The sequence below is a fragment of the Manihot esculenta genome, chromosome 3 (genome assembly GCF_001659605.2).
Source record: "Manihot esculenta cultivar AM560-2 chromosome 3, M.esculenta_v8, whole genome shotgun sequence".
Lineage (NCBI taxonomy): Eukaryota > Viridiplantae > Streptophyta > Magnoliopsida > Malpighiales > Euphorbiaceae > Manihot > Manihot esculenta.
The window spans coordinates 4,364,098-4,391,671 of NC_035163.2; the positions used below are offsets into that span (position 1 = coordinate 4,364,098).

At 34.4% G+C, this 27,574-nt stretch overlaps 2 protein-coding genes across 4 annotated transcripts; both read left to right on the top strand.

Annotated features, from left to right (window-relative positions):
- The first annotated feature begins 9,465 nt into the window (after nucleotides 1-9,465).
- Nucleotides 9,466-13,263, top strand: LOC110610732. Of its 3 annotated transcripts, none has more exons than XM_021750788.2 (7): nucleotides 9,466-9,830; nucleotides 10,014-10,113; nucleotides 10,197-10,317; nucleotides 10,646-10,767; nucleotides 10,880-11,001; nucleotides 12,136-12,316; nucleotides 12,823-13,263. In XM_021750788.2, the coding sequence occupies exons 1-7, from the start codon at nucleotides 9,671-9,673 to the stop codon at nucleotides 12,869-12,871; spliced, it is 855 nt and encodes a 284-aa protein (XP_021606480.1). In that variant the 5' UTR covers nucleotides 9,466-9,670; the 3' UTR covers nucleotides 12,872-13,263. The 3 variants fall into 3 exon arrangements, with proteins under 3 accessions (XP_021606480.1, XP_021606481.1, XP_021606482.1); XM_021750789.2 differs by having other exon boundaries at nucleotides 9,467-9,830; nucleotides 12,909-13,263; XM_021750790.2 differs by having other exon boundaries at nucleotides 9,467-9,830; nucleotides 12,157-12,316.
- Nucleotides 13,264-20,223: 6,960 nt separating this feature from the next.
- LOC110612153 (NDR1/HIN1-like protein 2) lies at nucleotides 20,224-21,433 on the top strand. The gene has a single exon (XM_021752852.2). The coding sequence runs from the start codon at nucleotides 20,388-20,390 to the stop codon at nucleotides 21,186-21,188; it is 801 nt and encodes a 266-aa protein (XP_021608544.1). The 5' UTR covers nucleotides 20,224-20,387; the 3' UTR covers nucleotides 21,189-21,433.
- Nucleotides 21,434-27,574: the final 6,141 nt, after the last annotated feature.

Consider the following 27,574-nt stretch of genomic DNA (forward strand, 5'->3'; position numbering starts at 1 on the left):
CCGGCTCATCCAACTTCCAAGCCCGGACTCGTCCAAGCCTCCTCACCCAGATTGACTCAGTCCGCACAAAACAGGCCCTCTCCTCTCTGGCCCAATTCTCGACCCGACCCAGTATCCAGAATGACACTCACCAGACAGCCTGGCAGATCCGTTCGAACGTACGCGCAGGGAAAATCAGAGGCCGTTACGCATGGGGCAGGCGCCTGATACCCTCGTACGCCCGAATCTGTATGGCAGAGACGCGTGGCCCAATCCTGGAGAGACCTTTACACGTCACCAGCAAGCAAGACGAAATGGATAAAAAGGCTTTGAGTGTAGCCTTTTTACCTTTATTTATCTTCCCTCTATAAAAAGCCGAACCCCCAGCAGGAAGATAAATAAAGGTAAAAAGGCTACACTCAAAGCCCAAATCAGTTTGCATAGAACGGACATCCAAAGTCACAACCAAAGGGTAAAAACAGAAAAAAAGACATTTTAGTCGCTATTAAAAGATATGAGACTTGATCTCTCAAACAATTAGCAAAGAACTGAGCTCACAACTTAAGACTGATTCAGTAGAGAAAAAAGCTTATGAATGAGAATACATAGTGTAAATATTACAAGTATGAAAAGCAGAGATAAATATGAAGAACAAGAGTAGTTCAAGGAAAAAGGAATCAAAGTTTCATTAAAATAGCTGTTACAATCTATTTTTCGGATGAAGTAGGAGGAAAAATAGTCCTTAAAGGACTCACATCTGTGAGAACATCCTCGCCTACACTACCTTTATTTACAACTACATCTGGAGGAAGCACGGCCTCCTTTGGATCAGGCCTATCAACATTAACAACAGGAGCAATCTCTGACCCTAGGTGGGGGGTCCTCCTTCTCAGAACTAGGGTCATCTCCCTCTGACCCAAGAACTTCCTCGTCCTCCCCCTCCGGCTCGGATTCTTCTGAAGAAGACACAGATGGTCGTCGGCCTACGACGCGACAATCTCCTCTGGGCATAGGGAAGTCATCTTCCCCATATAACACCTGCTCGCCATCCGAGTCCAATTCGGGCTTACGAAGCTTTTCCAAAGGAATATCAGGAGCGTGTCTAGCTTCCCTTAAACCGCGATTGTAACCGGTTACGTACATACGGAAGGCTTTCTTAAAAATGGCCGACTCCATCTCAGCGGAAGCTTTATATTCATCAAGATGCGCTTCACAAGCCTCAGCAACAAACGCCTTTAATTCAGAGGAATCTTTGTAGTCCTGAAGGTGAACCTCACAGACCTGGTCGATCTTCCTCTTCAGTTCATCAGACTCCTCATACTCCGCTATACATTGCTCACGCTCTAGCTGAGCTCTGTCCTCAACATGTTTTACTACCTTGAGCAGGGCTGAACACTTACGTTCTAAGGTCCTGACTTCATGGTTGAGCTGTTGGTGGCGAAGGTTAAACTCTTCAGCCGACGAAGCCAGGTCCCTGATACGATCAGAGCTCGTACTCAACTCCTGCTCAAGGACCTCCACCCGAGCTAGGGCCCCTTCCTTCTGAGCTTTCACCTCCTCCAGGTGAACCTGCAGTCCTTCAGAATCAGCCTTTAAGGCCTCATATTGACGCTGGACCTTAGTTTTCTGGCTCACAGCCTCATCTCTCTCTCGAAGGGCCCTCGTCATAGAGGACAGCTGCGTCAAAACTTTTGCACAACAAGCCTCCACGGCAGCTGCTCTCTCATCAGACTCCTTGAGGACCTTGCGAGTATGAGACAGCTCTGCTTCTAAAGACTTGGTGTGCTCTGCTGTCTCAGCCGCCTTCTCCTCAGCCTTTTTAATGACCTCCAGCGCAGAGTGCAACTCTACCTGGAGGGACTGGGTATGCTCCCGAGCCGCTGCAAGGTTACCCCTGGCGTCACTAGTTGCAGACAAATTTTCATCCAGACGTGCCTCTTCAATCTGACGGTCTACAGACTCCCGAAAGGAGTAATCACGAGCATCCACCTCCATAAAGAGGCCCGTCACCTAGCACTGAATAACAATCGTCAAGAGGAAGAAATAAAGCAAATTAAAAGAGAAGTGGAAAAGTAATTTACCATCAGAAGCATCTCCCTAATCGTCGATCCGAGCTCCTCCCGAGAGCCAGATCGAAAGGACGCTTGTTCCTTGGTAAAACTGGCTAAGAGACCAGTCAGGGCAAGAAGACGCGAATCAGAGGCCTCGGTAATTCCGCCGAACATTTGCTCTCTAAGAAGTTCGGCAACAGCACTGGCCGGAGACTCAGAGGTAATGTCCGACGCGTTTAGGACGTTGTCAGAAGAAGACAACAAAGGTGTAGCAGGAACGCCTTTCCCTTTCCCAACGGGAGGAAGAGCTGGAGAAGATCCTGTAGCGGCCCTGGATTTCTTCCGAGCAGGAGATGGGGAGGATGTTCCGGAAGGGGCTGGGCGCTTATCCCCGGTCTTTCGTGGAATGCCTTCAGAATCCTCAGTCCCCACAGAGGCAGGGGCATTTTGGATAGGAACACCTGGGACTTGGTCCTCTATGAGGATGATCTCCATCCCTGTCTCAGAGGCCTCCTTGCCTTCAGTAACGGGGACCTTAGATCTTCCCCTTGACACCCCTTCAGGAGAATGGACAAGACCCGACTCCACTTGTTCAACGACTCGGGTCTGCTCCACAATGGCTAGGGGGGTTTCCCTCGCACCCTCCGAGGATGCTGGAGTAGATTTAGATCCTTCAGCGGGCTTAAGAGTTGAGCTCGACCCACCACGGTTAGACGGCCGACATGACTTGGTGCCGCGCGAGCTTGGTTTAGAAGCCCGAGAAGAAGCTTTGGCAGGAGGTCGGCTAACCTTTTTAGCGGAAATAGCTTGAACCACCTCCACCGCAGCCTCAGACACCGAACGCCCAGCCGAAAAAGCGTCAAAAACTGCGTGCATATTGTCCCGAGACAGGACAAAGTTCTTGGGGAGCTTGAGTTCATCCATTTTAACCTCAGAAGCTACAAAAAACACGAAATTATAAAGAGTCAGTATACTTTCTGATATCATGAGCAAAGAAGAAACAGAATCGCTAGACAGAACAATATACCCGTGTCCCGGACATCCCTAAGATTGGACACGAACATATACTTCTCGACGTCATACTTCCTTTCAATGGAAGTCAGTCGAAGCAACCCCACCTGCTCAATAAGGCTCAATTGGGGTAGCTCGTTGCAACCCGGATGGACCTCCTCCCAACTTAAATCCACCTCCCACGATCGAGCGAACTCTAATTTCAGCTCTACTACAAGGAAATTCTCTACCCATCCCTTTATGGAATCCTTGTAGCCCGTGAAAAGAGACAACCCACTACGGGGGGAAAAGTAATAAAAATTCTGAACTGCTCTAACCAAACGGAAAAAAGTGACAAACAGACACGCTGTGGGGGTAAAACCCCAACTCAGGCAGATAGACTCAAAACAGGACAGAAATAAAATCGAATTTGGGGATAACATTCGAGGGGATACCCCGAAGTAATCAAAAACCTCAATAAAGAAAGGGGTGAAAGGAAACGGTAGACCGAAATCCCTCTGTTTGAGAAAGAACACTATACAGCAACCCCTTTGGGGATCAATCAAACCAGGAGGAGGAGGATTAGGAAGGATTATCCTTTCGTTTTGAAATGGCGCTCGAATGAGATACAGAGGAGTATCTAAGAGCCTCTGGGAAATGTGCTTAGTTATGTTGGAAGGAGTAATATGCGACCTAGTGTTAACGACATCGGGGAGCTTTGGACCCTCCATAGAAGAGCAAAGAAGCGTACCTGAAAGCACAATAAGATGGAAGAAACAGAAGAAGTTGCAGGAAAACAGAGAGCAGAAGAGAGCGAGTTTCTTCAGAAGACAGGGAGAATTCGAAGGGAAAGGCAATAATGAGATGAAACGTTGTTCTGAGCAGTTTTGTCTTGGAGCGGCGCGATCATTAATTGCTCTCGAAGTTTACCCTCTCAACGGTTAGATAGTAACCGGCGAGAAGGTAAAGGGGCAAGGAGATGACCGCTGGGCTTCTCCACCTCTACAAAGGGCCCGGCCCACGACAATGGCCCATCAGCTAAAGGCCCGCACGTTATTCGCATAAGACAAACAAGTTGTCAAAACCTCAAAACCGAGCTCCAGTCGAATCTCTCCCTCAGGACGACCTGACACACAAAATGCACATCATCACCGCTCAGGCAGTAAAAACTAAGGAAAAAGAGTAAGTCATAGAAAGACCCAAGGAGACAAACAGGGGGAAGCATGATAAAGGTCAGACCAGCCTATCACCTAAGAAGGATCACCATTAAGTAAAGGCCAGGAGCCCAGAACGAAGTGATGAAGACGTCTCGGAATCTTACAAAGTTATGGGTCAGAAGCTCAACCTTTTTGATTAAAAGCAGAGCTCATAGGTCGGTCAGTTCAGCTCGGAAAAAGTAAAATCGAAAGCTAAGGAAACTTAGAGCTCGGATCATTGAACACAGACAGAGCTCACAGGTCGGATAGTCCAGCTCGAAAACAGAAAAGTGAAAGTTATGGATCAGAAGCTCAACCCTTTGGTTAAAAGCAGAGCTCGGAGGTCGGATTAGTCTCGCTTGGATAAAGTAAACCGAAAGCAAGCTCGCAGGTCGGTCGGTACAGCTCGGAAAGAGTAAACTAAAAACTCAGACTGGCTAAATGGATTCCAGGACGGATCAGAGAAAATCATGCATAATAAAGAACAATTCGGATATGAACGAAAAAATGAAAGTTTCATTACAGCACGTTACAAATACCCACATTACAGAACAAAAAGCTATCCTTAGAGGATTTACATGACCAGATACATCGTCTACGTTTACATCACTATCACCTATCACTATCCTAGTCTTCGACACAGAGGAACTCTTGAATACGGGAAACGAGATCAGTAGGTCGGCCGAACCCTGCGTCGTTATTATAGGGGAACTGAACAAGTTGATTCCCATAAGCATTTCTCACTGTTCCCCTATGGACAAACATTCGGTTGCCCAAATGTGATGCGCGGTACATTCGAACAAGCTCAGATATTATATGCTGTCCGGATGTCACGCATGAAAAATATAAGTCTTCGAGTTACGGCCTCAAGAAGATCACAGAGCATATATTCGAAGGCATCGCCGAAAGCTTGACTGAGTGCAGCAGATCTCAGCCTTTCATAATACGGGTACTTCACACCAGAGGGGGTAATAAATTGATCATTTTCGCCACTTCCATTTATATCAAAAGCGGACAACATGGACATCGGGGAAATTTCCTTCTTGAAGGAAGATAAAGTCAAAACAGACCTCTCAGCAGCCCATAGCCTCTTTGGAGCCCGAACAACAACCAAAGGGGGAAGCCAGCCAGACGACCTGGGTAAAACAGTTTCAACGACCTGCCGAATGACTCCACCCACCAATCGCCCTGCTAGAAGGACCTCAGAAGCAACATTCAGACTCCCTCGAGGTAATATTAGATTTTCAAGAGTTTTGGACTGATCCATTTTTATCTCAGGTACTGCAAAAAGTTCCAAACAGAGAAGTCAGGATAATTTTTCGTTAAAATAAAGAAAGCAAGGATAAAGCAAATCCCTGGGGCAGCAAAGCAATGAAGCCTCCGGCTCACCTTAATCTGTGTGAAGAAAACGTCAAATACATCCTTTGCGGAAAAAACAAGAGAATCTCGCTGGAAGGAAAGACTCCTTTTCTCCGACAAAGGGCCTAGAAGTGAAGAAGAGTCCACACTGATATATACTCGAAATCTGAAGTCTTAGCGCAAAGTAACTCTAGACTCCAAGACCACAATGTCAGGATCTTTAACAGATATTCATGGAAAAGGAAAAAGAAGCGCGTCCAGGCAATAATGACAAGAAAGTAAAGAAGAGCAGAGTATTTGAGAGGTAAGGAAAGGCCAGAAAGGGAAAGAGGCAGATATAATTCAAGAAATGAGGAATGACAAAAAGATGAAATGGAGTTATGAAGGCATCTGTACGCGAACAGACGCGGTCATAATGGTTCTCGATATTCACCCCCTCGGCAGTCAGAGCAATAACTACCGAGAAGGTGAAGGGGCAATTGATGACCGCTGGATTCCTTCATCCCGGTCCAGGACCTCGTCCACAACCTAAAGCCCACAAAGTAAAGGCCCACGTACTTGGCACCCAAAGCAGGTCCGGCTCATCCAACTTCCAAGGTCGGACTTGTCCAAGCCTCCTCACCCAGATTGACTCAGTCCGCACAAAACAGGCCCTCTCCTCTCTGGCCCAATTCTCGGCCCGACCCAGTATCCAGAATGACACTCACCAGACAGCCTGGCAGATCCGTTCGAACGTACGCGCAGGGAGAATCAGAGGCCGTTACGCATGGGGCAGGCGCCTGATACCCTCGTACGCCCGAATCGGTATGGCAGAGACGAGTGGCCCAATCCTGGAGAGACCTTTACACGTCACCAGCAAGCAAGACGAAATGGATAAAAGGGGAGTCCCCTCCTCATAATGTTTAAGCTTTATTCTCTAATACAAAAACTCTTGTAAAACCCTATTCTATTAGATCTCAGATCATCACTAAATATAACTTATATTTTAAAAGTTTATTTTTAGATTTTTTAACTATGAAATCAATTATTTATAAATAAATAAACGAAAATCTATTATATTATTTTTATTAATTTTTTTTGCAAAATAAAATTTGTGAAGAGTGCCAGAATGTAAAAATAGAAATTAATAATCAAATTTGTTATACAAAATATTTTATAGCATCGCCTTTTTTACATAGCAGAGAATACTATTAATATTTTATACGAATATTTTTTTTTATTTTTTTAGTTTCTTATTTATACACTGTATTTAGTATGTATTAAATTTATTAAATAAATTAAAAAAATTTGCTCGAGTAATTTTATATAAAGTTTTAAAATATGAAAAAATTTTATATGCATTAGATTGGAGATTTTGTGCAATTTTTTTCAGATACTTATAGAAAAAAAAATATTCACAACATAAATTGAGAAAATTTTATTGACGCATTAATATTTTAATATTCCAAAAATAAAATTTATAGTATATGTGTAAATTTAATGGATAAAAATACATCTCTTTTTTTTATTCTTTTTTTTGATGCACACGTAGGCAGCAGAACAACAAAGTAATTAAACCGGTTATTATTCTTCACGTCACATCACTCACTGGACTAGATTACTTTTTATAGAATCGAATTTTTAGTAGACTGATTTATCTCGTACGTCTAAATCAGAATTTAAAACGTTGGATCAATCTGTTTACAGAGAATTTGATAGATTTGAAAAAGCGTTCTTCTCTTAAATCCGATCTCACCTTAAATAAAAAAAAATTCGGCCATCATCACATAAAAAAATATTATTAATATTTTATATTGGTTGATGTTGATATTATTTTTTTAATTTTTTAATTAAATAATAATATGTAAAAAATAAAAAATATAAAAAATTTATTATTTTATGATCGATGATTTTAATATTTAAATTAATAAATTATTTATTTTGTTATTAATCATTTTAATATTTAAATTAGTAAATTATTTATATAAATAAGTGAATAATATGAAGTAATTAAATGTTTAAAATTGTGTATTTTTAAACTTGAATTTTATTTTATTATTATTATTAAAGGATAAAATTTGTTATCTATTATAAATACCAACGCATAAGTAATAATGGCCAAATTCAATCAAATAGAAGCGGAGACTTGGAGGTCTGACTATGATCGTCAGAGGGTTATCAGGAATGATAACCTATGCTAACAAATATCTATGGATCTAGTCAAATGGGAATTAGGTGCATCACCATCACATCACCATCAGGAATTAACGAGCGGCTATAAATAAATCAAAGCCAAATATACAAGTATCAAGTTATATTATAAAATGCGAGTAATATTTAATTTAAATTGAAAATATTAATTAAATTTAATTAATTTAAAATTTTAATTTCATTTTTTATTTAATTTAATTTAAATTAAAAAAATAAATTTAATTTAATTAAATTAATCAGCGATAATAATATATTATTTTTTATAATATAAAGAGATTAAATTATAATTTTTTTTAAATTAATTAGTAATAATAATATATTATTTTTATAATATAAAGACATTAAATTATAATTTTTTTAAATAAAAATTAAAAATTAGAGATTGAAGAGTAAAATTTGATAACTTCTTAGATTTACTTATATATACTAATCATCAGATTAAATCTGTGAGTGCATTAAATTATAATTTATATTAAAATATTTTAATTAAATTTTAAAATATTAAAATTTTAATTTTTAATTTATTTCATAATTCAACCGATGGAAATATTTACCTCTACTTAATAATAATATTTTTTATTTTATAATTTTTTTATATACAGTAATTAGTATACATATTAAATTTACAGAAAATTATTGGAGATTTTGTATAACTCTTTTTAAGATACTAAAAGCAAAAAAAAAAAAAAATACTCATGACATAGAAGAGAAAATTTTATTAATATTTTTTTATAATATTTTTATATATTAATTTTTTATTTTTTATACTATATAACTCGTACTATTAATTTAAATTAATTAATTAATTAATTATCATACCATATATCGACAGAAATCAAAAATTAAAAATTTGTTATTTTAGAAATTGAATAGAGTCCAACTAAATTTATATTATTGTTTTCATTAGATTTTATAATTTTAAATATTTAAAACTAAATTTGCTTTATAATTTTTTTATTATTTATTTTTTAAATATTTAAAAAAATTTATCAACAAAAGAAAGAAAAAATTAAGTAATTTTAAATAAAATCACTTTTTAAAATAGAAAGCCATTTTTTTTATTTTAATAGTTTTGTAAAAACTACTATATATAAATTTATTAATATATTTTATTTTTAATTATAATAAAAAATATAAAAAAATTTGTTAAAAAATATTTTCTTTGACAATATTCTGTTAACAATATTTCAATGGAAATATTTTTCAAAAATAAATAAAGCTTAAATATTAGTTTTATATATTTTTTTTTCTAATAAGAGTTGGAGAAGTGGTTTAATCGAATTTCTAGGGTTCCAATGCATAATTTATGTTTATCTTGGGTAGAAGATTTTCTTGTTGGACTTTCTCCTAATCTCATCATCTTGAATTGTAATTAGGTCTTTGGGATTTTTTAGTGAAATTTAAATTTAAAACTTTAAATTTGTATAAAACAATTTTAATATACTAAGTTAAAATTCATTAGTAATTAAATAAATTTTAATTAAAAATAAAATTTTAAAAATAATAATTAATCCGTGTATTTATTGGTGTTTTTGCGTGCATTGGCGTGGTTGTTGGATTGGATTTGAAGAAACTATGTGGCCCAAAAACATGAAAACGAAAAAGTAATGGGCTCAAAGTGAAAAAGTCCAATAAGGCTAAATATTGAAAACGACATGTCGAATTTAAGATTGTGGGGCTCTAACTGTAAAACATTCGTCAAATCAAAACCAAAGCGTACAAAGAACAGAAAATCTGCATAACGACACTGCAACCAACGATCCGTCGAACATGTAAAAGCAAACACCCAGAGAAGATTCACATCTTCAAAGAGAGAGAGAGAGAGAGAGAGAGAGAGAGAGAAGATTCATCAAAACTGACCATTATTGTAGCAGAAAGAGATAAGAGGAAGAGAGAGGGAGAGAGATGGGTGGGTTAACAAATAAACAGCTAGAAATGGGAAGAGTGAAGAGAACTCGCATTTGGGGAGGAGCATTTCTTTGCTGGATTTTCATTATGTTCACAACACCCAAGATCCCTCTCTCCAATCATCACCATCGTTTCGCTGACATGCGCAATTTCCTTGGTATTTACTCTCGCTCTCCCTCTCTGTTCTGATCAGTCAAGCAATTCTTCTGTCTGGATGACTGCGTCTGCGTTAATGGCTTAATCCTCTTTTAAGTTTAATTCATTCGTTTAGAAGCAAACTACGTGTGTTGTAAACGACTTGTCATTTTCGTTTGATCGATGGGATTTCTTTATTTGACAGGGGTTCCCAACACTTTGAATGTAATTACCACTTTCCCCTTTCTGGTTGTGGGTGTTGTGGGATTTATCCTCTCTCTTCAAGGTTGCTTTTTTAGTATAAGGTAGTTTCATGGTTTCTTGTGCGGGGTTTCTGATGATTATTTTGAGCTTAGCCTTGTCGTTTGACGATATTATTTTTTCGCAGCCTGAGAGGAGAGGTTTGGGGTTGGATGCTTTTCTATGGAGGAACTGTTGGTGTCGCTTTTGGGTCTGCTTATTATCATCTCAAACCTGATGATAGTAGAGCCATGTGGGACATCGTGCCGGTTAGCATTTCTATTCTGTTGTATAATTTTCTTACAGTTATTCCTTGTGAATGTTTTGCTCTGTTTGGTTTCCATGAAATATAGTGGAGGGATAAAAATTACAGCATATCAAATGTTCTTTGAACATTGAGATTGTCCGTACTTCCATAATTTTGGCCAGTTGGATTCTGTCTATTTTTTTTTTCATTTAAAAGAAAAAGTAGAAATATATACTTAAAGATTCAGCACAAAATTGAAAATTGTGATTTCTTTTGCTGTTAACTGTTTTGTGGTTGTTCATGTGCGATGCTTTTGTTTTCAATTTCTTATTATGTGTTACTATATGCAGATGATGGTAGCATATTCTTCACTTTTCTCTAGTTTTATTGTGGAAAGAGTGGGACGACGGGTTGGATTAAGTTGTTTGTTTGGGATGCTAGTTGTTGTTTCACTTAGCACAGCTTATGCAAGGTTGGTTTTTCATTCCTACATTTGACATGTAATCCTCTGTTAACTGGACTGGTGCTTGTCGTCATGGATATTTTAAGTTTTATGCTGAGAATGAGTTGCTAGTTGGTTGCAGAATATTTAATGATCTTCGGTTGTGCATGATGTTCCAGTTGATTCCATGCATAGCCATACCAGTCATGACCTTTTATTACCCGCCCAGATATACGCACTCAATATATTGGCTATGGGCAGCAGGTATATCCATGCCTCAGCATCTCTTTTTTGATAGTTTTATTTTTTATTATTAATCTCAGTTTGTAAGGGATAAAACAAACTTAGGTCTCCTTGTGTATATTGTATTAAAAAATGTCTCAAAGCTTTCAAAATCAAGTGAAGAAAAAAAGTTCACTAAATTGTTAATCAATTAATTGAAAAAAATGATGATACCATAAGATCATGTATTAAGTTTTAGGAAAAGTGTGTCAAAATGATCCTTTTCTTTATGGATGTGTATCCAAAAGAATAGTTGTGGAAGTCTTTTGCAATTATTGCAACTAAATCTGCTGACAAAGCAACAACTTAAAATGGGCAAATACTTTGCAAAAAAAATAGGCATAATGCTATGTTTGAGAGTTACAAATTTAGTTTTCAAATGATATTATGTACATTTGGTGATGAAAAATTCATTCCAGGCTTCCATAAGTTCTGAAGGAAGCCCTTTTTTCCTACACTTGCTTCCAAGTCTCTTCTTGTCTCTGTCTGGAAATTACAGAATAGATAGGGAAAGAAAGGTCGTACGGCCTTTTGCTGTTTTGATTGCTGTAAATATGATTTATGCCTTTGCATTCTGAGAAAGGATGTTAAGCACATTTGCGATTGGCATTTCAGCCCAAAGTAAGATGCTTGAATCAGTCTTTCAAGTAGAAAGACAGTATTAGAGTTGCTTTCAAGCTTATCTTTTTCGAATGGAGAAATACCTTTTCTTTTCCCAGGATACTGATGAACTTTTTAGGGGATGGCAACTTATGTATTACATGGCTAGTTTTTTACTGCTGAATGCTTTGAGTGTTTTCTATCAAGCCTTTCGTTGGATGCAGCACAAGGATGCTTCTGATTTTATTGAAATTTTGATAGATATAAAACTGAATGGAGCAATGAAGTTTGAGCATAATATGACCGTCTCATTAAGTGATGGGATGAAGTCTTGAGATATAAACCATCCTTATGTTAAATGGTTGTAAAATCAGAATGAAGCTTGAATTGTAGATCCTGTGTTGTGTTTAATTTTCTTTTTTCTTACATTGTTTCTTTATGTTGTTTGGTATTATTGTGTAGCAGATTTTGGTATAGGTGTTTCATTTTCTAATTCTTGCATCATCTGTCTTTAAGCCTTCAAGCTATGCGGTGCAGGTGTATATCTTATAGCCAAGTTTGAAGCTGCTCTCGACCGGAAAATATACCATGCTAATCGTTACTTTATTAGCGGACATTCCTTGGAACACTTGTGCTCGGCGGTGATTCCTGTTTTGTTTGCTATTATGCTAATGTATAGAAACATTAGAATTCAAAGGTACGTATTATTCATAATCTATTGAATGACTGAATAAGATAATGTTAAGTGAACCACGGAAATTAAAGAAAGAAAATGCAAACAAAGTCCTAAATAAGCATCTTGTTGAAAGTGTCACTTTCATGGAATTAATGGTCACTCTTTGTATTTAAGATAGGGAAATTCATACCCATTATAATTGTCTTGTTTTCAATTGATTTGAGAGGGGTCCATCCATTTGTTACCGCATTTCTCTGTGATAGTGAGAACTTTTCTCTAGTTCCATCCTCTTTTTTTTTCTATTTTCCCTGTGATTTATTTCAATGTTCTTGTGTTCATTCGTCATACGGAGAAGATCACTTCTGGTCTTTTTAAGTATGGTTATCAGCACGTTTCGACCTGCTGTAATTTTTCTTGTTCAATGTTTTGAAGGTGTCCATTTATTGCGATTTCCCTCTCTTCCTTCTCCCTCTATTTCTTTTTTTCTTTATCTTTGTTTCTTGATCCTTGTATTTTATGAAATCTAGCTATTTAATCCTTTTTGGGAAGCTGTCCGGAAGCATTCGAAAAATGTAAAAATTCAGACTTTGCTGTTCACTGTGATCAATAACAGATTAAGTGACATGAAAGAGCGCCCTTGAAGACAGTACCGAAACAAAGAAGACATTTCTAAGTTCTGCAGCCAGCAGGCTCGCAAGGGAAATCACCATAGGAGGAGACAGTAGATGCAGAGAACTGTACTTAACAAGGTTTCTGAAGAATTTGATGAATCATATTCTACCTTTTTTATTATTATATTCATTCTTTTCAAATGTGGCGTTAAACTAGAAATGATATTTTACAGTAAATTTTCAATTGGATAGTGTTTGCTTTGACCAGTGAGCAGCATCCCATAAAAATTGCTTTGAGGATCATATGTGATAGTGGCATGAAGTTATGGATTTTCCCAGGAAAATTTTGTTCTTGCATATTATTTCATCTATTTCTGGCTGGTAAATTCAAAAGGGCTGTTCAATGGAGTACAAGTTTTATACATTGAATTTGCTCATATGAACTGGATCTGCAGTAGATTTGTCAGTTGACGAAATCTTGAATTTGAGGAGTAGGAGCCCTGAGATTGAACAAATTGATCTTCAAAATCTGATGGATAGATTGCTATGCAGTTTGAAGGCAAGAGAAAGACAAGAAAGCAGAGGAGAGTCTGTTGTCCCCACCAGCAGCAGATAGCATGTGTGCATGGCAGATAGATCCTTGGTTAGCACTTGTTTGGAATGGTGAAAAATAAGGGAGGAAGACAAATGGGAAAGAAAAATATTAAAATTTTCCTTTCTTCATATATTTTGATTAAAGAAAAATTGAGAGAAAAATAAATGAAACATAGTGGGAGAAAAATATGAAGATAAAAATTTAAGTTGATTAATATGATTTTATATTTTTAAATATATTTTGGAAAATATAGTATAAGATGGTAATTTTGCTATTCGTCTATTACTTTTTTCTTATTATTTTTCCACTCAATATCTAAACACGAGGTAAAAAAAAAAAGTTTATTTGACCTATATTTAATAATAATAATAATAAAAAGAAACTTTATATATGTTGTTGTTAGTGTGAATATCTCAAATTTATTAAATTTTTTTTACTAGAAAATATAAAATTAGGAGAGAAGTAAAAAAAAAAAATCCGATTTTTCTTTTTTACTTCTCTCCTAATTTTATATTTTCTAGTAAAAAAAATTTAATAAATTTGAGATATTCACACTAACAACAACATATATAAAGTTTCTTTTTATTATTATTATTATTAAATATAAACTTTTAACTCGTCAAATAGTTTCATATTTTCTTTAATAAAGAAATTGTACATTAATCTAATTCTAATAAATAAAAAACTTCTTGTTTAAAATTGTAAAAGTGATTTTTCTTGTGATATATTATCTTAATTTAATAAATTTCAGAAAATTTCACAATCCCAACTCAGCCAAAGATCCACCAGGTAAGGGAATCCTCATCTTACCTCAATCTTCTATGCATGCATCTGAAACACAAAGCTCACAACAAATCACTCCCCTGTAACCTTCTCAAAACCAAATGCTCCTTGAACAACCACCCTCAGTTTCACCCATATCTGTTAATTCACCACCATCTCAACATGTTCCTTTAACCCTTTCTAATGTGCAATGAGAACTGGTCCCTTCACTGCCATCTCCACATCCTTGGCTGAAAATTTTGATTCTTGCTTTTTCGGGCATATCGGAGAAAGGCGAAGCTTCGGCTAGAAAGTCTTTTCTCACTGATGAAACCTTGGGAAACGAGCTTCGTCTGCAAAATGCAAACGATTATATGTCCCATCTAATACCTAAAGATCAACTCCCTGATTCGCTGGTAGAGTATATGAGATCAATAGGGAAAGAAACAATTAATGCAGCTGCAATTTTTCAAAATTTCCCTTACCTAAGTGACTATATTCAGTGGCGGGTGGCTTTTTCCATTCAAAGGATTCAGAATACAAAGCTCAAGACAACAGATGGTGTACTTTCTCCTCAGAAGAAGAAACAACCAGATCTTCTAAAGGGCAGGGCTCCTTATTGGATGAGGCTTTAGAGAAGCATACGGGCTCAATGGGACATGAAATGGGCTTGCAACAGGAGAAGAAAATGAGCTGCTTTGAGAAACTAGTGCAAGAGGAAAATCTAGGGCCTTACTAGGCCCCTTTGAATCCAGCTCTCTCTCTCCTTTTATCTATTCTCTATAGACGGCTTAGCCAGGAAAATCACCTCTCTCTCTCTCTTTATTTTTTTTCCTTAGTCTCTAGCGATGCCTAACTGTTACCATGCTATAGTGCTACATGTCTCTGTTAGTATACCCAATTTCTATTCCATGCTATAGTGCTACTGTCTCTGTCAGCATACCCAACAAATTTTCTAGTAAAAAAAATTTAATAGATTGATAGAGGTTTGTGCTCTCCATCTTGGCTTCAATTATACCTAAATTTTATTGTTCTACATTTGGGTGATCTTGGTTCAGATTATAGATTAATTATTGTTAATTCAGATAATTCGAGCCAAAAGCTGAAGGCTTGATTCTATTTTAATCTCCAATATCAAATTGCGCTTGAAAACCTTTAAATAAACAAATGCAAAAAAAATTAAAACATTGTAGTTGCAAAATAATACATATTATCATAAAAAATAATGTAATAAAAAAAAAGAATAAAAATCAAACTTACATATTAAAATCGTGAAATGCATGATTTAATCCACATCATCCTCAGCATCATATAAATAAGCTATACTCTCATTTGAACAACCAGCTATATAATAATATACAAAAAAAATTATTAATATTTATTAACTTTACATTAAAATAACATAAAATAAAAATAAGAATTTATTATTGTAATTATCTTTAATTTCTGACCATAGCCAATTTTGTGAGCACATCAATACTTCCAAAGTATCTTCACAAAGTCTATTTCTATGAATACTAACAACTCTACCTCTAGTGCTAAAAGTGCAACTGAAGACACAGGTACAGCTAAAAAATCTCTAGCAATCATTTGTAATGTAGGATATTTTATCCCATTTGTCTTTCACCAATTAAGAATATCAAATTCTTGCATTCATAGCAAAACAGGCTCTTCAAGAGAATAATCTAATTCAGATTTCACATGAACACTAGTGGAAGAAGAGTTAGGAAATGCAACTAGATTACTAAGGTCTTTCTTCAAAAAACCTTGATTTTCTGAAATTGAAATAGGTGGAACTGAAGATGAATTTTGAGATTTTGACTTGGAAGCTCGAGATTGGTAATCATTAAGTAAGTTGTAACGAGTAACCTTAACTTGCTCAATCTCATTCGACGTATCATCACCATAAATCATTGAAAAATAGTATTTCACCACTTTTATCTTATACCGTGGATTCAATATTACAGCAACAACCAAAACAATGTGAACCACACTCTAATATTTTTCAAAATTTTCAAACATTCTAGCAGACATTGACTTTATAACATAATCATCAGAACTCATCCATTCTACTATTGAATTTCGCAATTGGCAAATGGAAATGAAAAAACAATTAGAAGTTGGATATTTTCCTCCCAGAAAATATTTCAGTGATGCTATGAAAAGTTTCTAATTTTTCTGTAACTCTTTTCGTCATTTCTCAATCATCATCAGTAGACACATTCTTGTAACTTTTTTTCCTAATTCTCAATCTAGGAAAAATATTTTTGTACTCAATTGCAGTTTGAAGCATAAGATATGTTGAACTATATCTTGTTTTACAATCTAAACTCAACTTTTTTATACAAGTAATCTTCAATTGTCTAGCTATTTCTTCAAATTTTTTCACTCGTTGAGGAGAAGTTACCCAAAATACTACACTATCCCTAATCCTTGAAATTGAACTTTCAATAGTGGTTAACCCATCTTTAACAATAAGATTTAAAATATGTGCACAACATCTCATATGCAATATAGCCCCATCACATAAAAGATCACCAAATAATTTATCAATAACAATAGAAACCATACCATCATTAGTAGAGCAATTATCTACAGCGATTGTAGAAATTTTGGTCTCTATATTTCACTTGCTAAAAGCCTCCATTAAATATTTGGCAAGCTCCTCTTTAGTATGAGGTGTTGGGACATACACAAATCTACATAATAAAAATGAGAAAAAATTAATAAAATATCAAATCAAATCTTATTGAAAATAAATCTTCATAATAACAAAGATAGAGAGATAAGAAATTTACCACAAAATTCGATTTTGTAGTACCTAGAAGTCATCAATATAATGTGATGTCATAGACATGTAGCATTTCTTTTGATTTGATGTCCACATACCAGTAGTGATTGCTATTCGGCTCTTGAGTTTCTCCAAAGATTTGTATAATTTATTAAACTCAAGATCGTAGATATCCAAAATATCTTTCTTAATAGTATTCCTAGAAACCATTTTGAAGAGTGGTTGAAGGCTGGCAATAAACTTTCTAAATTCCACATGTTCAATAATGGAAAGTGGATACTCATGTAATATAATGGCACATGCTAACTCCCTTCTTGATTTTTCTTTATCAAGTGTAAAGTTTCTGAAATGAACTCACTTCTTATATCCATAGAAATCTACTTTTGCTTTTCTAGACATTTGACTATGTCTTGATTGCCTTTCTTTGCACATTTCTCTATATGATTGTGCAAAGACTTAGTCCCATTTTTTTCTATTAGCTTTGAGGCTTATCTTACAATGATTACAAATTGCTCAATCATCCCTACTACGATGGAATTTTTCAAAATGATCCCAAACAGTTGATGTCAACTTCCTTTTCTTTTACAAATTTCTAATTGGAGGAAGACTAACAGTTGAATTTGTATTGACTGGCAATGAATGAGAGAGATTGATTGGTGTCGATGGCTCCAATCGAGAATGGGTGGAACTACTAGCGGGCTGAGTGGTTGAAAAAGGTTGAGAAACAGTAATAGCTTTACAACTAGCTACAACTTTGGAAATATTAAACATTGACATTTTAAATATCCTAAATATAAAAAATAATAACATGTATTAGCAAACAATACATAATCATAAGAATAAATAACATATAATAACTTAATCAACAAATAAATTTATTTAAGTCAATACATAACTACAAACTAAAATAACATATGGAAGGGACGCCTCTATCTATGAATAAGGTATTATAAACCATGCTAAAATTAATTCTAAACCACAAACTAAAATAACAATGCCAATTTGCTCTCTTATGTCATGAATAAGAGCTAGAAGCCAAGGGGGAGAGACACTAAACCAAAATCAATGACTCAACTTCTGTGATAATCTATGTAAAACAACATCCGCATTTCATTGACCTTATAATCAAATTCAAATGAAGAATTGTAGTGTCCAACATTATACACGAAAGTAGCTCATGGTTTTTCTCGGCTGCAGTGGCACCAAACAGTGTCTGCAAGGCAACAACTTCCTCTACAACATCTGAATTTGTTATAAATCTACTGAATTACCTTATTGTTGCATATGCTTATTTCTATCTTTGAATATGGAAGCCCTTTAGAGAAGGTGGATTGCTAGGTTCTTTTTGGAACGTATAAACTAACAGTGCACAAGGATTCACAGAAAGATCCATCATCTAATTGGTCCTATCATCTCTATTATTTTTCCTCCATAACTATTCTTCCTTCCAATAGTCCATAAATTCTAAAGATCTTTAATAACAACTAAAAATTCTTTAACAACATGCACTTAAAAAATCTTGATTATCAAAATTTGATTACAAACCTGAAGAGAGTTCCAGTCAAAGGAGATGTCGTCGATGCCAACTGGGGAGAGGGAAGGGTTATCTCCGATTGGGTTGCCGGCAGTCTTAGAACTCGTCAGTGAAGTGGGGGAAAGAGGCGTCGATTGGAAAGTGGGAGATGTCGCAGACTGGAGAGAGAGAAGGAGATGTCGCCGATGCCGACTGGGGAGAGGGAAGGGTTGTCTCTGATTGGGCTGTCGGCAGTCTCAGTACTCGTCAGTGAAGTGGGGGAGAGAGGCATCAACGGGGAAGTGGGAGATGTCGCTGACTAGGGAGAGAGAAAGAGATATCGCTGACTGGGGGAGAGAGAAGATTCATCGTCGACTGAGGAGAGAAAGGAGATGTCACCAACGCTGGGAAGGGTTGTCTCCGACTGCTGGTAGTCTCAGCACTCGTTATTAAAGTGGGGAGAGAGGTATCGATTAGGAAATGAGAAGGGAAGCAGACGACAACCTTGTATCTTAGTATCTCGACTTTGTCGAAGTGAAATTAAAAATGAATTAAGGTTAATTTTGTTAGTATAACTAATCGGATTCAGATAATGAATATCCAATTAATTAAATCCGAACTCGAGACGGGTAAAATTTTTCAAACCTAAATCCATCCAAATTCATTTTAAAAAAATCAGAATTCATCCTATTATAGTTTGGACAGATTGAGTACCCGCAAAAATCCACATGCTAACATCCCTATTTAGGATTCTAAAGTATTTTTTAGATAATTTTGAGAACTATTCCTCCCTATAATCAATTTTGATGTACCCATCTCATTTAATAAAATTTATTTTTTGAAGAAAGTTATTAAATAAAAAGTTGAAGTATCAATTATTAAGACTAAATAATATATTTGAGAAATTATTTATAAATATAAAAAAGTTTCTTTAAAAAAAATATATATTCATTGTGGCGCATGGATGTGAGTAGATAATGATATGAAGTCTTGGGATAAAGCGGAGGCTGGTCAACAATGGAAGAAGAAGAATGATGAAGAAATAATAATAATAAGGTGAGATGAGATGTAATACAAGCGTGGGTTGGCCTTCTGACCTTTGTAATGATTTGAAAGCTACATTTAAGTAATTCTTAATTAATCCATTCATTATTCACTTTGAACTTAAGCTACGATCTTTTCAACTAATTATATATTTAATTAATTAATTAATTAATAATTTTAATTTATTACTATTGGACTAAAAAGTTTTAATATCAAAACCCAAACGAAGCTTAATTGTAAAACAAAATTACACATTCACTTAAATAATTGCTACAATTACGAATTTGCCCCCGACGTCCTAAACAAAACATTTTTTAATATTATTTTTTTTGGTTAAATTTATAACTTTTCGTCAAAACGTGGTAAGGAGACAAGGAGATGAAAGTTGACGGTGATTATTAGGGAAACAAAAGTAAGCGACTGAGGAAGGAAGGGACATAGAATAGGTAAAAGAAAACATGGACCCCACAAACAACATCACGTGTCAACCGAAAAGAAGAGACCTATGACTCGTGTTAAGATGTCCCAATTAATATAGAATCTTGGCATCAAAGTTACAAATTTTACAGTTACGTCCACCCACCAACCACCATTTTCCAAAATTTGGTCCGCCGTAAGCATCCCCTCCTTCTTCTCGGTGGATTGTACCTTTCCTCTCTTTCACTTCTTCTCTCTTCCGCCCTTTACATTTCCCTCCTCTCACACACTTTCCTTCGCACTTCACTCTCTTTTCTCTTTGCTCTTCTTTCCTCTCTCCTTCGCGTTTCTTGCCCATTATGTCTGATAGAGTTTTTCCTTCCTCAAAACCCGGCGCCAATGCCGCCGCCACCAATCCCACTGCCTCTGACACCGTCAATCCAACTGCTCCTCCTAAAAAAACTCATCTCACTCGCCCCCCTTACCGTCCGCAGCCTCACAACCGCCGTTACCGTACTCGTAGTGGCCGGAGTATTTTCTGCTGCTGCTGCTTCTGGAGCTTCCTTATCCTACTATTGCTAATCCTCCTTGCTGCAATTGCCGGAGCTGCTCTTTACATTATGTACCGACCTCATCGACCTTCTTTCTCCATTCCTTCTCTCCGAGTCCACCGCTTGAAGCTCACTACCTCCGCCGACTCCTCCTCCTCCCACATCTCAACCCTCCTCAACCTCACTATCATCTCGAAAAATCCCAACTCCCATCTCACCTTCTTCTATGATCCCTTCACTGTATCTTCATTCTCCAACGATGTGTTTCTCGGGAATGGGACGTTACCTGCCTACAGTTTGAGCAAGAAGAACGAGACTAGCTTTCGAGACGTAGTGATTTCTGGGTCAAATAATCTGGACGCGGATTCAGTTAACACATTAAGCTCCGATCTGAAGAAGAAGAGCAGTGGGGTGGCATTGAAGATTCAGTTGGACACTAAGGTGAAAGTGAAGATAGGAGCAATAAAGACAAAGAAGCTGGGGATTAGGGTTACGTGTGAAGGGTTTAAAGGAGCTGTTCCTAAAGGCAAGTCTCCGACGGTTGCCGTAACTACTGATTCTAAGTGCAAGGTTGATCTGAGAATCAAAATTTGGAAGTGGACTTTCTGATCTGTTATTTACTATTTTTTTAATTTCTATTTTTGTTTTTATTTTTTTTATTATTTTTCATCTTTTTGGGTTTTTGAACTCGTGAAAAGTGTTATTTTTCAATTATGGATTGTGATACTGAGATTGTCAGTAGATTAAGTGGAGAGATTTTTTTTTTTTTTTTTGAGATAGAGATTATTGGCGCAACGTGTCTCTATTTTTTGCAATTGTTCGGATAATCATAATATTTTTTTTTTTTCTACCCAGTTAGTTTTTAAGCGAAAAGTGTGCATTGGATCATTGATTCGTTTTTTTATTTGTGATGTAAATGGATATATTTATGAGAGAATTTTTTGAATATATGTCCAATTTTTATTAGTTTTTTTTTTTACTTTTTTTTCAAATTAAAAATTAAAATAAAAGAGAATAACATTTGAAATTTTTTTAATTTATTTAAATATATTTATTATTAAATTAAGTCAGTGAATATTATTTTAAATATTTTATTAGCTTTTCGTTTAACGTACTTTTTTAAAAATTAAATATTTTATTAGCTTTTATTATTAAATTCTGTGTTGTGCAAAAGTCCACAACACAGAATTGAAAAAGCCCAAAAAACAAACAAGTTTAATCCATTAGAGCACCGATCAAACGATTTTAGAAAGAGATGGAGAGCGCTGATATGTACATTATGAAAGCTTTATATTTATCATATATAATATTAAATAAATAATTATAACTAATAAATTTTCACCCTATAAAATATTACATATAAATATTATATATTAAAATAATATTTCACCATTATAAGTTACGTATATATTTTTAATATATGAAAAATTATATTTTATAGTAATAATATTAAATAAAATATAATATTACATATTTTAATAAGTAAATTTATTTTTTTATAATTTTTATAAAAATTTAAATATATTAACCATATTTCTTATAAGTTATTTTAGATATTTAATATTTTTATTTTACTCACCTATATAATAAGTAATTTCATGATATATATATTAATTTATTAGTTAATCTCATAAAAAATTATATTTTAAATCAATAATATTAAATAAAATAAATATTATATATTTTATACTATAATTTTTTACATTTTAAAATTTTATTGTATATAAAAATGAGAATAAAAAATAAAAAATAAGATTAATAAAAAATATTGTTAAAATAAAAATATGTATTTTAAAAATTATTTTATTAATTAAATAAAATTTTAGAGATTATATTATAATTTATTATTAATTTTTTAAATTTAATTTAATCGTCTTTATTATAATGAGATAAAATGAAAAAAATTATTATTTAAAATTTAAAATTTTGAATATAAATATAATTTAATATAAATATTAAAAAAAAATTTATTCAATAAAACTTCTGAAAAATAATTTTACGTCTCAAGATATATAGACTAAAAATATTTTTATTAAAATCGATTAAAATAAATAATTAAAATTAAAGTAAATATAAAAATTTTAATTTTATTATTTAAAATTTTAAAATTAAAATATAAATGTAAAAAATGATTTTTTTTTTTTCAATCCGCCTTTTACAAAAGGTAAGGAGAGAAATAAAATGGAAAATGAAACGCATGGGCTTTTGTTTCTGCGGAGCAGTAACATGCGCAGTTGGACTTTTGTCTAAAGCTTTACAGGTTTTTTTTTTTTTTTTTTTTTTTTTTTTTTTTTTTAAATATCAGAGATAATCACAAAACATTTCATACTCTTAGTAATTGCAATTTTTTTTATTAATTAAATTCTAAATTTTATACTTATTTTAATTATATTCCAAATATTAGATTCTCATTAAAAATTAATAAAATTAACGCATCATTTAATATGTCAATAAAATTAAAAGTGTAATTATTTAAGTATAATTTAAATTAATTTTAAACAGAAATCGTTTTGAATCGAATCGGTCTATTTAATTCGATTTATTTTTATTTTTAATACTTTATTTTTTTTATTATTTTAAACTTTAATTAAAATATTTCAAATTTAATTATAGTCTAATATTTTTATATTATCAAAAATAATATATTATTATCAATAATCAGTCAATTCGATTTTATTATTTTTTTATTAAAATTAAATTGAATGAAATTAAAATAGTTAAAATTTTTAAAAATAAAAATTCAACTAAACTAAAAAATAAAAATTAAATAAAATTTCTAAATTATATTAAAAGTAATTTTAAAAAAGAATTTATTGTTTTTTAAATAATATTTTTTAAAAAATACACTTCACTACCAAACAAATATTTAAATGGGAAGAATTGCCCTCCCAACTTTATCCAAACTCTTTTGGTTAGAATGGAAAGTGAGCTGTTGCTGTTTGTTAATTTGTTGTGATGCTATACAGACAATAATGAAATTATTAAATTGAAGTTTATAGATAGACATGACAAAGCTGAATTATGGAGGGCTAATAGTTAATTTAGGTTTCTTTCTGGAGAAGGGTTGGTTTTGGAAAGTCTTTGTGATAATTGTCAAATGATGTAATTTCATCTACTGTCTTTTTGCTCAACACTGAGAATGAGCTCATTAGTTGAATATTGTTCAACAATTATGTCTTTGGTTGATTTTTATATTAATAAAAGTTTATTAGGATTTCATTTGGAGTTGTAAATTTTGAATCCTTTTCAACTCTTTCATCCTTTCATCCCTATTCCTCCTTCATAAATGCCATCTGTTTGCAATCAATAGCTTCGGAAAAATCCAATTCATTTTCTTTTTAATAATTTTTTTATTTACAATAAAAAAATTAATTTGATAAAATTGAGAATTTTATAAAGTTATTAATTATTAATTATTAAATATTAACCATAAAAACAAGAGCAAAGTCATGAATTTGGCCTTTTATAAAAGAGGGAGAACAATTATATGTATTAAGTTATCCATTGATAAGGATTAGTGGATTATGTGCATGGTGGACGTGGCTGCGGTGGCAGTTGGCAAGGCCGCGGTGGATATAGAATGTGAAGGACAAACTTCTAGTTATAGTCGAAGTGTTGGTTCCTCTTATGCTGGACGTGGTGTTGATTCGTCTACTGTCATAACTTGTTACAATTATAATGGCGGTAGGCACGTTAACCGACAATGCCTATCCCTTTGACTTACATCTCAAGTCAATGTTGTTCGTACCGAATCCAATTCTACCCAAATTTGGATAGTTGATTTTGATGCAGTTATCATCTTGTTGCTAATAAGGAGAACATCACTCGTTCTGTTCCGTTGCTTGACAATACCACTCTCATTACAGCTGATGGTAAAACTCTTACAATTCTTTCTCTGGGTCATCTATAACTTTTGTTAATAGTCGTTTATTTATTTTTAATGATATTCTTTACTCACCTGCTGTTACAAATAACTTGTTATCAGTTTCTGTATTTACTTCACAAAATAATGTTTTTGTTAAATTTTTTCATAACACTTATTTTGTGAAGGATATCCCTACGAGGTAGGTGCTTTACCAAGGCCAGAATAAGGATGGATTGTATATGTTCCCGATGCAGTCTGTTCGTTCGTTTTCTCCTAAAGTTTTTCCAGCGACTATTTCTCTTTAGTATGAACGTCTGGGCCATGCCAATCTTTGAGTTGTTAAGAATATTTTTAGCACTAATAAGATTTCATTTGATTCAAATAAATGTTTTGAGTTTTGGCATGGTTGTAGTGTGAGTAAATCACACAAATTGCCTTTTCTGATTCTTTGTTTCGTGCTACTTAATCTTTAGAGTTGATTTGTTCTAATGTATGAGGTCCCTCTCCTGTGATTTCTATAGATGATTATCGATATTATGCAATTTTTATGATCATTTTAGTAAGTATAGCTGGCTATACTTTCTTAAATAAAAGCCTGATATTTTTTGTGTTCATTCAATTTTGAGAATTGGTAGAAAAATATTTTGGAGTACCAATTAAAAGTTTCCAATCAGATTAGGGGGTGAGTTTTGATCTTTGACAAAATATCTCAATGAGAATGGTATTGTTCAACGAGTGTCTTGTCCACATACGCCAGAATAAAATGGTTATGCTGAAAGAAAACACAGGCATATTGTGGAATTAGGAAGAGTTTTATTACATAGTGCATATGTTCCTTACTCATACTGGACTTATGCATTTGATATTGCTGCTCATACCATAAATCGTTTGCCATCAACTCCCAATCAAATTCAAACTCCCTTTGAACTCTTATTTCATGCTAAGTCTAATTATGATGAATTACAAGTTTTTGGGTCCTTGTGCTATCCATGGCTAAAACCATATGCTCCTCATAAATTGGCTCCTAAATCTTCTAAATGTGTTTTTCTTAGCTTTAACAAAATTCATAAAGGCTATATATGTCTTGAGCTTTCTTCTGGTCAAAAACTAGTCTCACGCCATGTTTTGTTTTATGAGCAGATGTTTTCTTTTTAGAAGCTTGATGATAATGACTCCAGAGCAACTGAATAGCAACCTATATTCGTACCATTACCGCCAATTCCACCTAGACTTCTTGGTTCAATGCTAAAATGTAGCAATAATAATCTCCATACAATACAAAACGATACTCAAACCACATCACTGATTATAGGCCCAAACACACAAAGTCCAACTAACTCAACGTGCCTTATGTCTCCAGTACTAATACCCACCGTTTCACTAAAATAAAACCAACCCGAACCACCAGAACCAATCAGACCCGAATCCCCTAAATCAAATCAACCCGAACCAGAAGACCAAAATCCACCCAGCACACTTATTCCTATGCGCACATCACAAAATCATTTTTCTTCAACACAAAATGATTCCACCGATTTGCAACTAGACAGTGAGACTTCTGATCACACTTCGGCATATTTGCCTCTACCCAAAGCCCATTCGATGGTTACTAGGCAGCAGACATGAAGTTTAAAACCGAAGCTTCCTTGGTCTCCTCAATCTCATAATGCTAGTCTCCCTTCTTTGGTTCCTACATGCTATACACAAGCAATTAAAAGCCCCCATTGGAGAGAGGCTATGGTTAATGAAATAAATGTATTAATACAAACTGGCACTTAAGAACTAGTTTCGCGAGATCAAGCTCACAATGTTATTGGATGTAAGTGGGTTTTTCGCATCAAACAGAAAACTGATGGAAGTGTTGATCGCTATAAAGCGAGACTTGTGGCCAAGGGATTTCATTAGCATCTAGGAATAGATTATTTCGAAACTTTTTCACATCCACAACAATACAAATAGTCTTATCTCTGGCAGTTTTTAATGGCTAGTTTATCAAACAGTTGGATGTCTCTAATGCGTTCTTACATAGAGACTTGGATGATGTAGTCTTTATAGAGCAGCCACCTAGTTTTCAAGATAAAACTAAACCAAACTTTGTATGTTGCTATGGTCTTCGTCAGGCTCCATGTCAATGGCATAAATGCCTATTATCTACTTTGTTGAAACATGGTTTTCGGGCATCTCCTGCGGATTCATCACTTTTTCTTTATGTTAAGAATAATATTATCATCTTTATTTTGGTTTATGTTGATGATATCATTATGACAGGGACTGACATAAAGGTTGTGCAGCAACTTATTAAATCCTTACAATTAGATTACATGTTAAAGGATTTAAGGCGTCTTGACTATTTCTTAGGAATGGAGGCACATTGGACAGATGCATGACTCTTACTCACACAATAGAAATACATCATAGATCTACTTTCAAAGGCACGAATGGTAGATTGTAAGGGAATTTATACTCCTGCGGGTTCAAAAGACAAGATAACTGCTGCACAAGGTCCTTTATTTTCTGATTCTACTTTGTATAGAAGCATAGTTAGTGGACTGTAATATTTAAGCCTCACGCGTCCTGAGGTTTGCTACTCGGTTCACAAAGTGTCTCAATTTATGCATGCTTTGATGAATGATAATTGGTCATTTGTCAAACGAATTTTGATACTTGAAAGCAACAGCAGGATATGGTCTTTTAATTTTAGAGTCGTCGGACACCAACTTGAATGTGTACACAGATGCTGATTGGGCGAGCAACATAGACGATTGAAAATCTACAACTGATTTTGCAATTTTTATGGGCAAAAATCTCATCTCTTGGAATTCAAAAAAGTAATAGACCGTTCGCAAAATCCTCTACCGAGGCAAAGTACAGTGTTATCGGTTTAGTTATCACGGAACTTACTTGGATACAGCCACTGTTACATGATATTGATTTTGCTTCTAAACAAATTTCTAATCTTTAGTGTGACAATAGTGGAACTACATATTTATCTCTCAAATCGGTATTTCATGCACAGCCTAAACATTTAGAGGTAGATTTTCATTTTATTCGTGACAAAGTTCAAAAGGAGGAGGAGGTTCAGGTTCATTTTATTTGCTTTAAAAATAAACTTGCAGATATTTTAATTAAA

What these genes read in the sequence shown, in the direction of transcription:
- LOC110610732 (XM_021750788.2), top strand. Translation starts at nt 9,671, where the DNA reads ATGGGTGGGTTAACAAATAAACAGCTAGAAATGGGAAGAGTGAAGAGA. An exon ending in GGTTGCTTTTTTAGTATAAG is followed by an intron (nt 10,114 to 10,196) that starts GTAGTTTCATGG and finishes ATTTTTTCGCAG; the next exon opens with CCTGAGAGGAGAGGTTTGGG. An exon ending in CCATGTGGGACATCGTGCCG is followed by an intron (nt 10,318 to 10,645) that starts GTTAGCATTTCT and finishes TACTATATGCAG; the next exon opens with ATGATGGTAGCATATTCTTC.
- LOC110612153 (XM_021752852.2), top strand. Translation starts at nt 20,388, where the DNA reads ATGTCTGATAGAGTTTTTCCTTCCTCAAAACCCGGCGCCAATGCCGCC.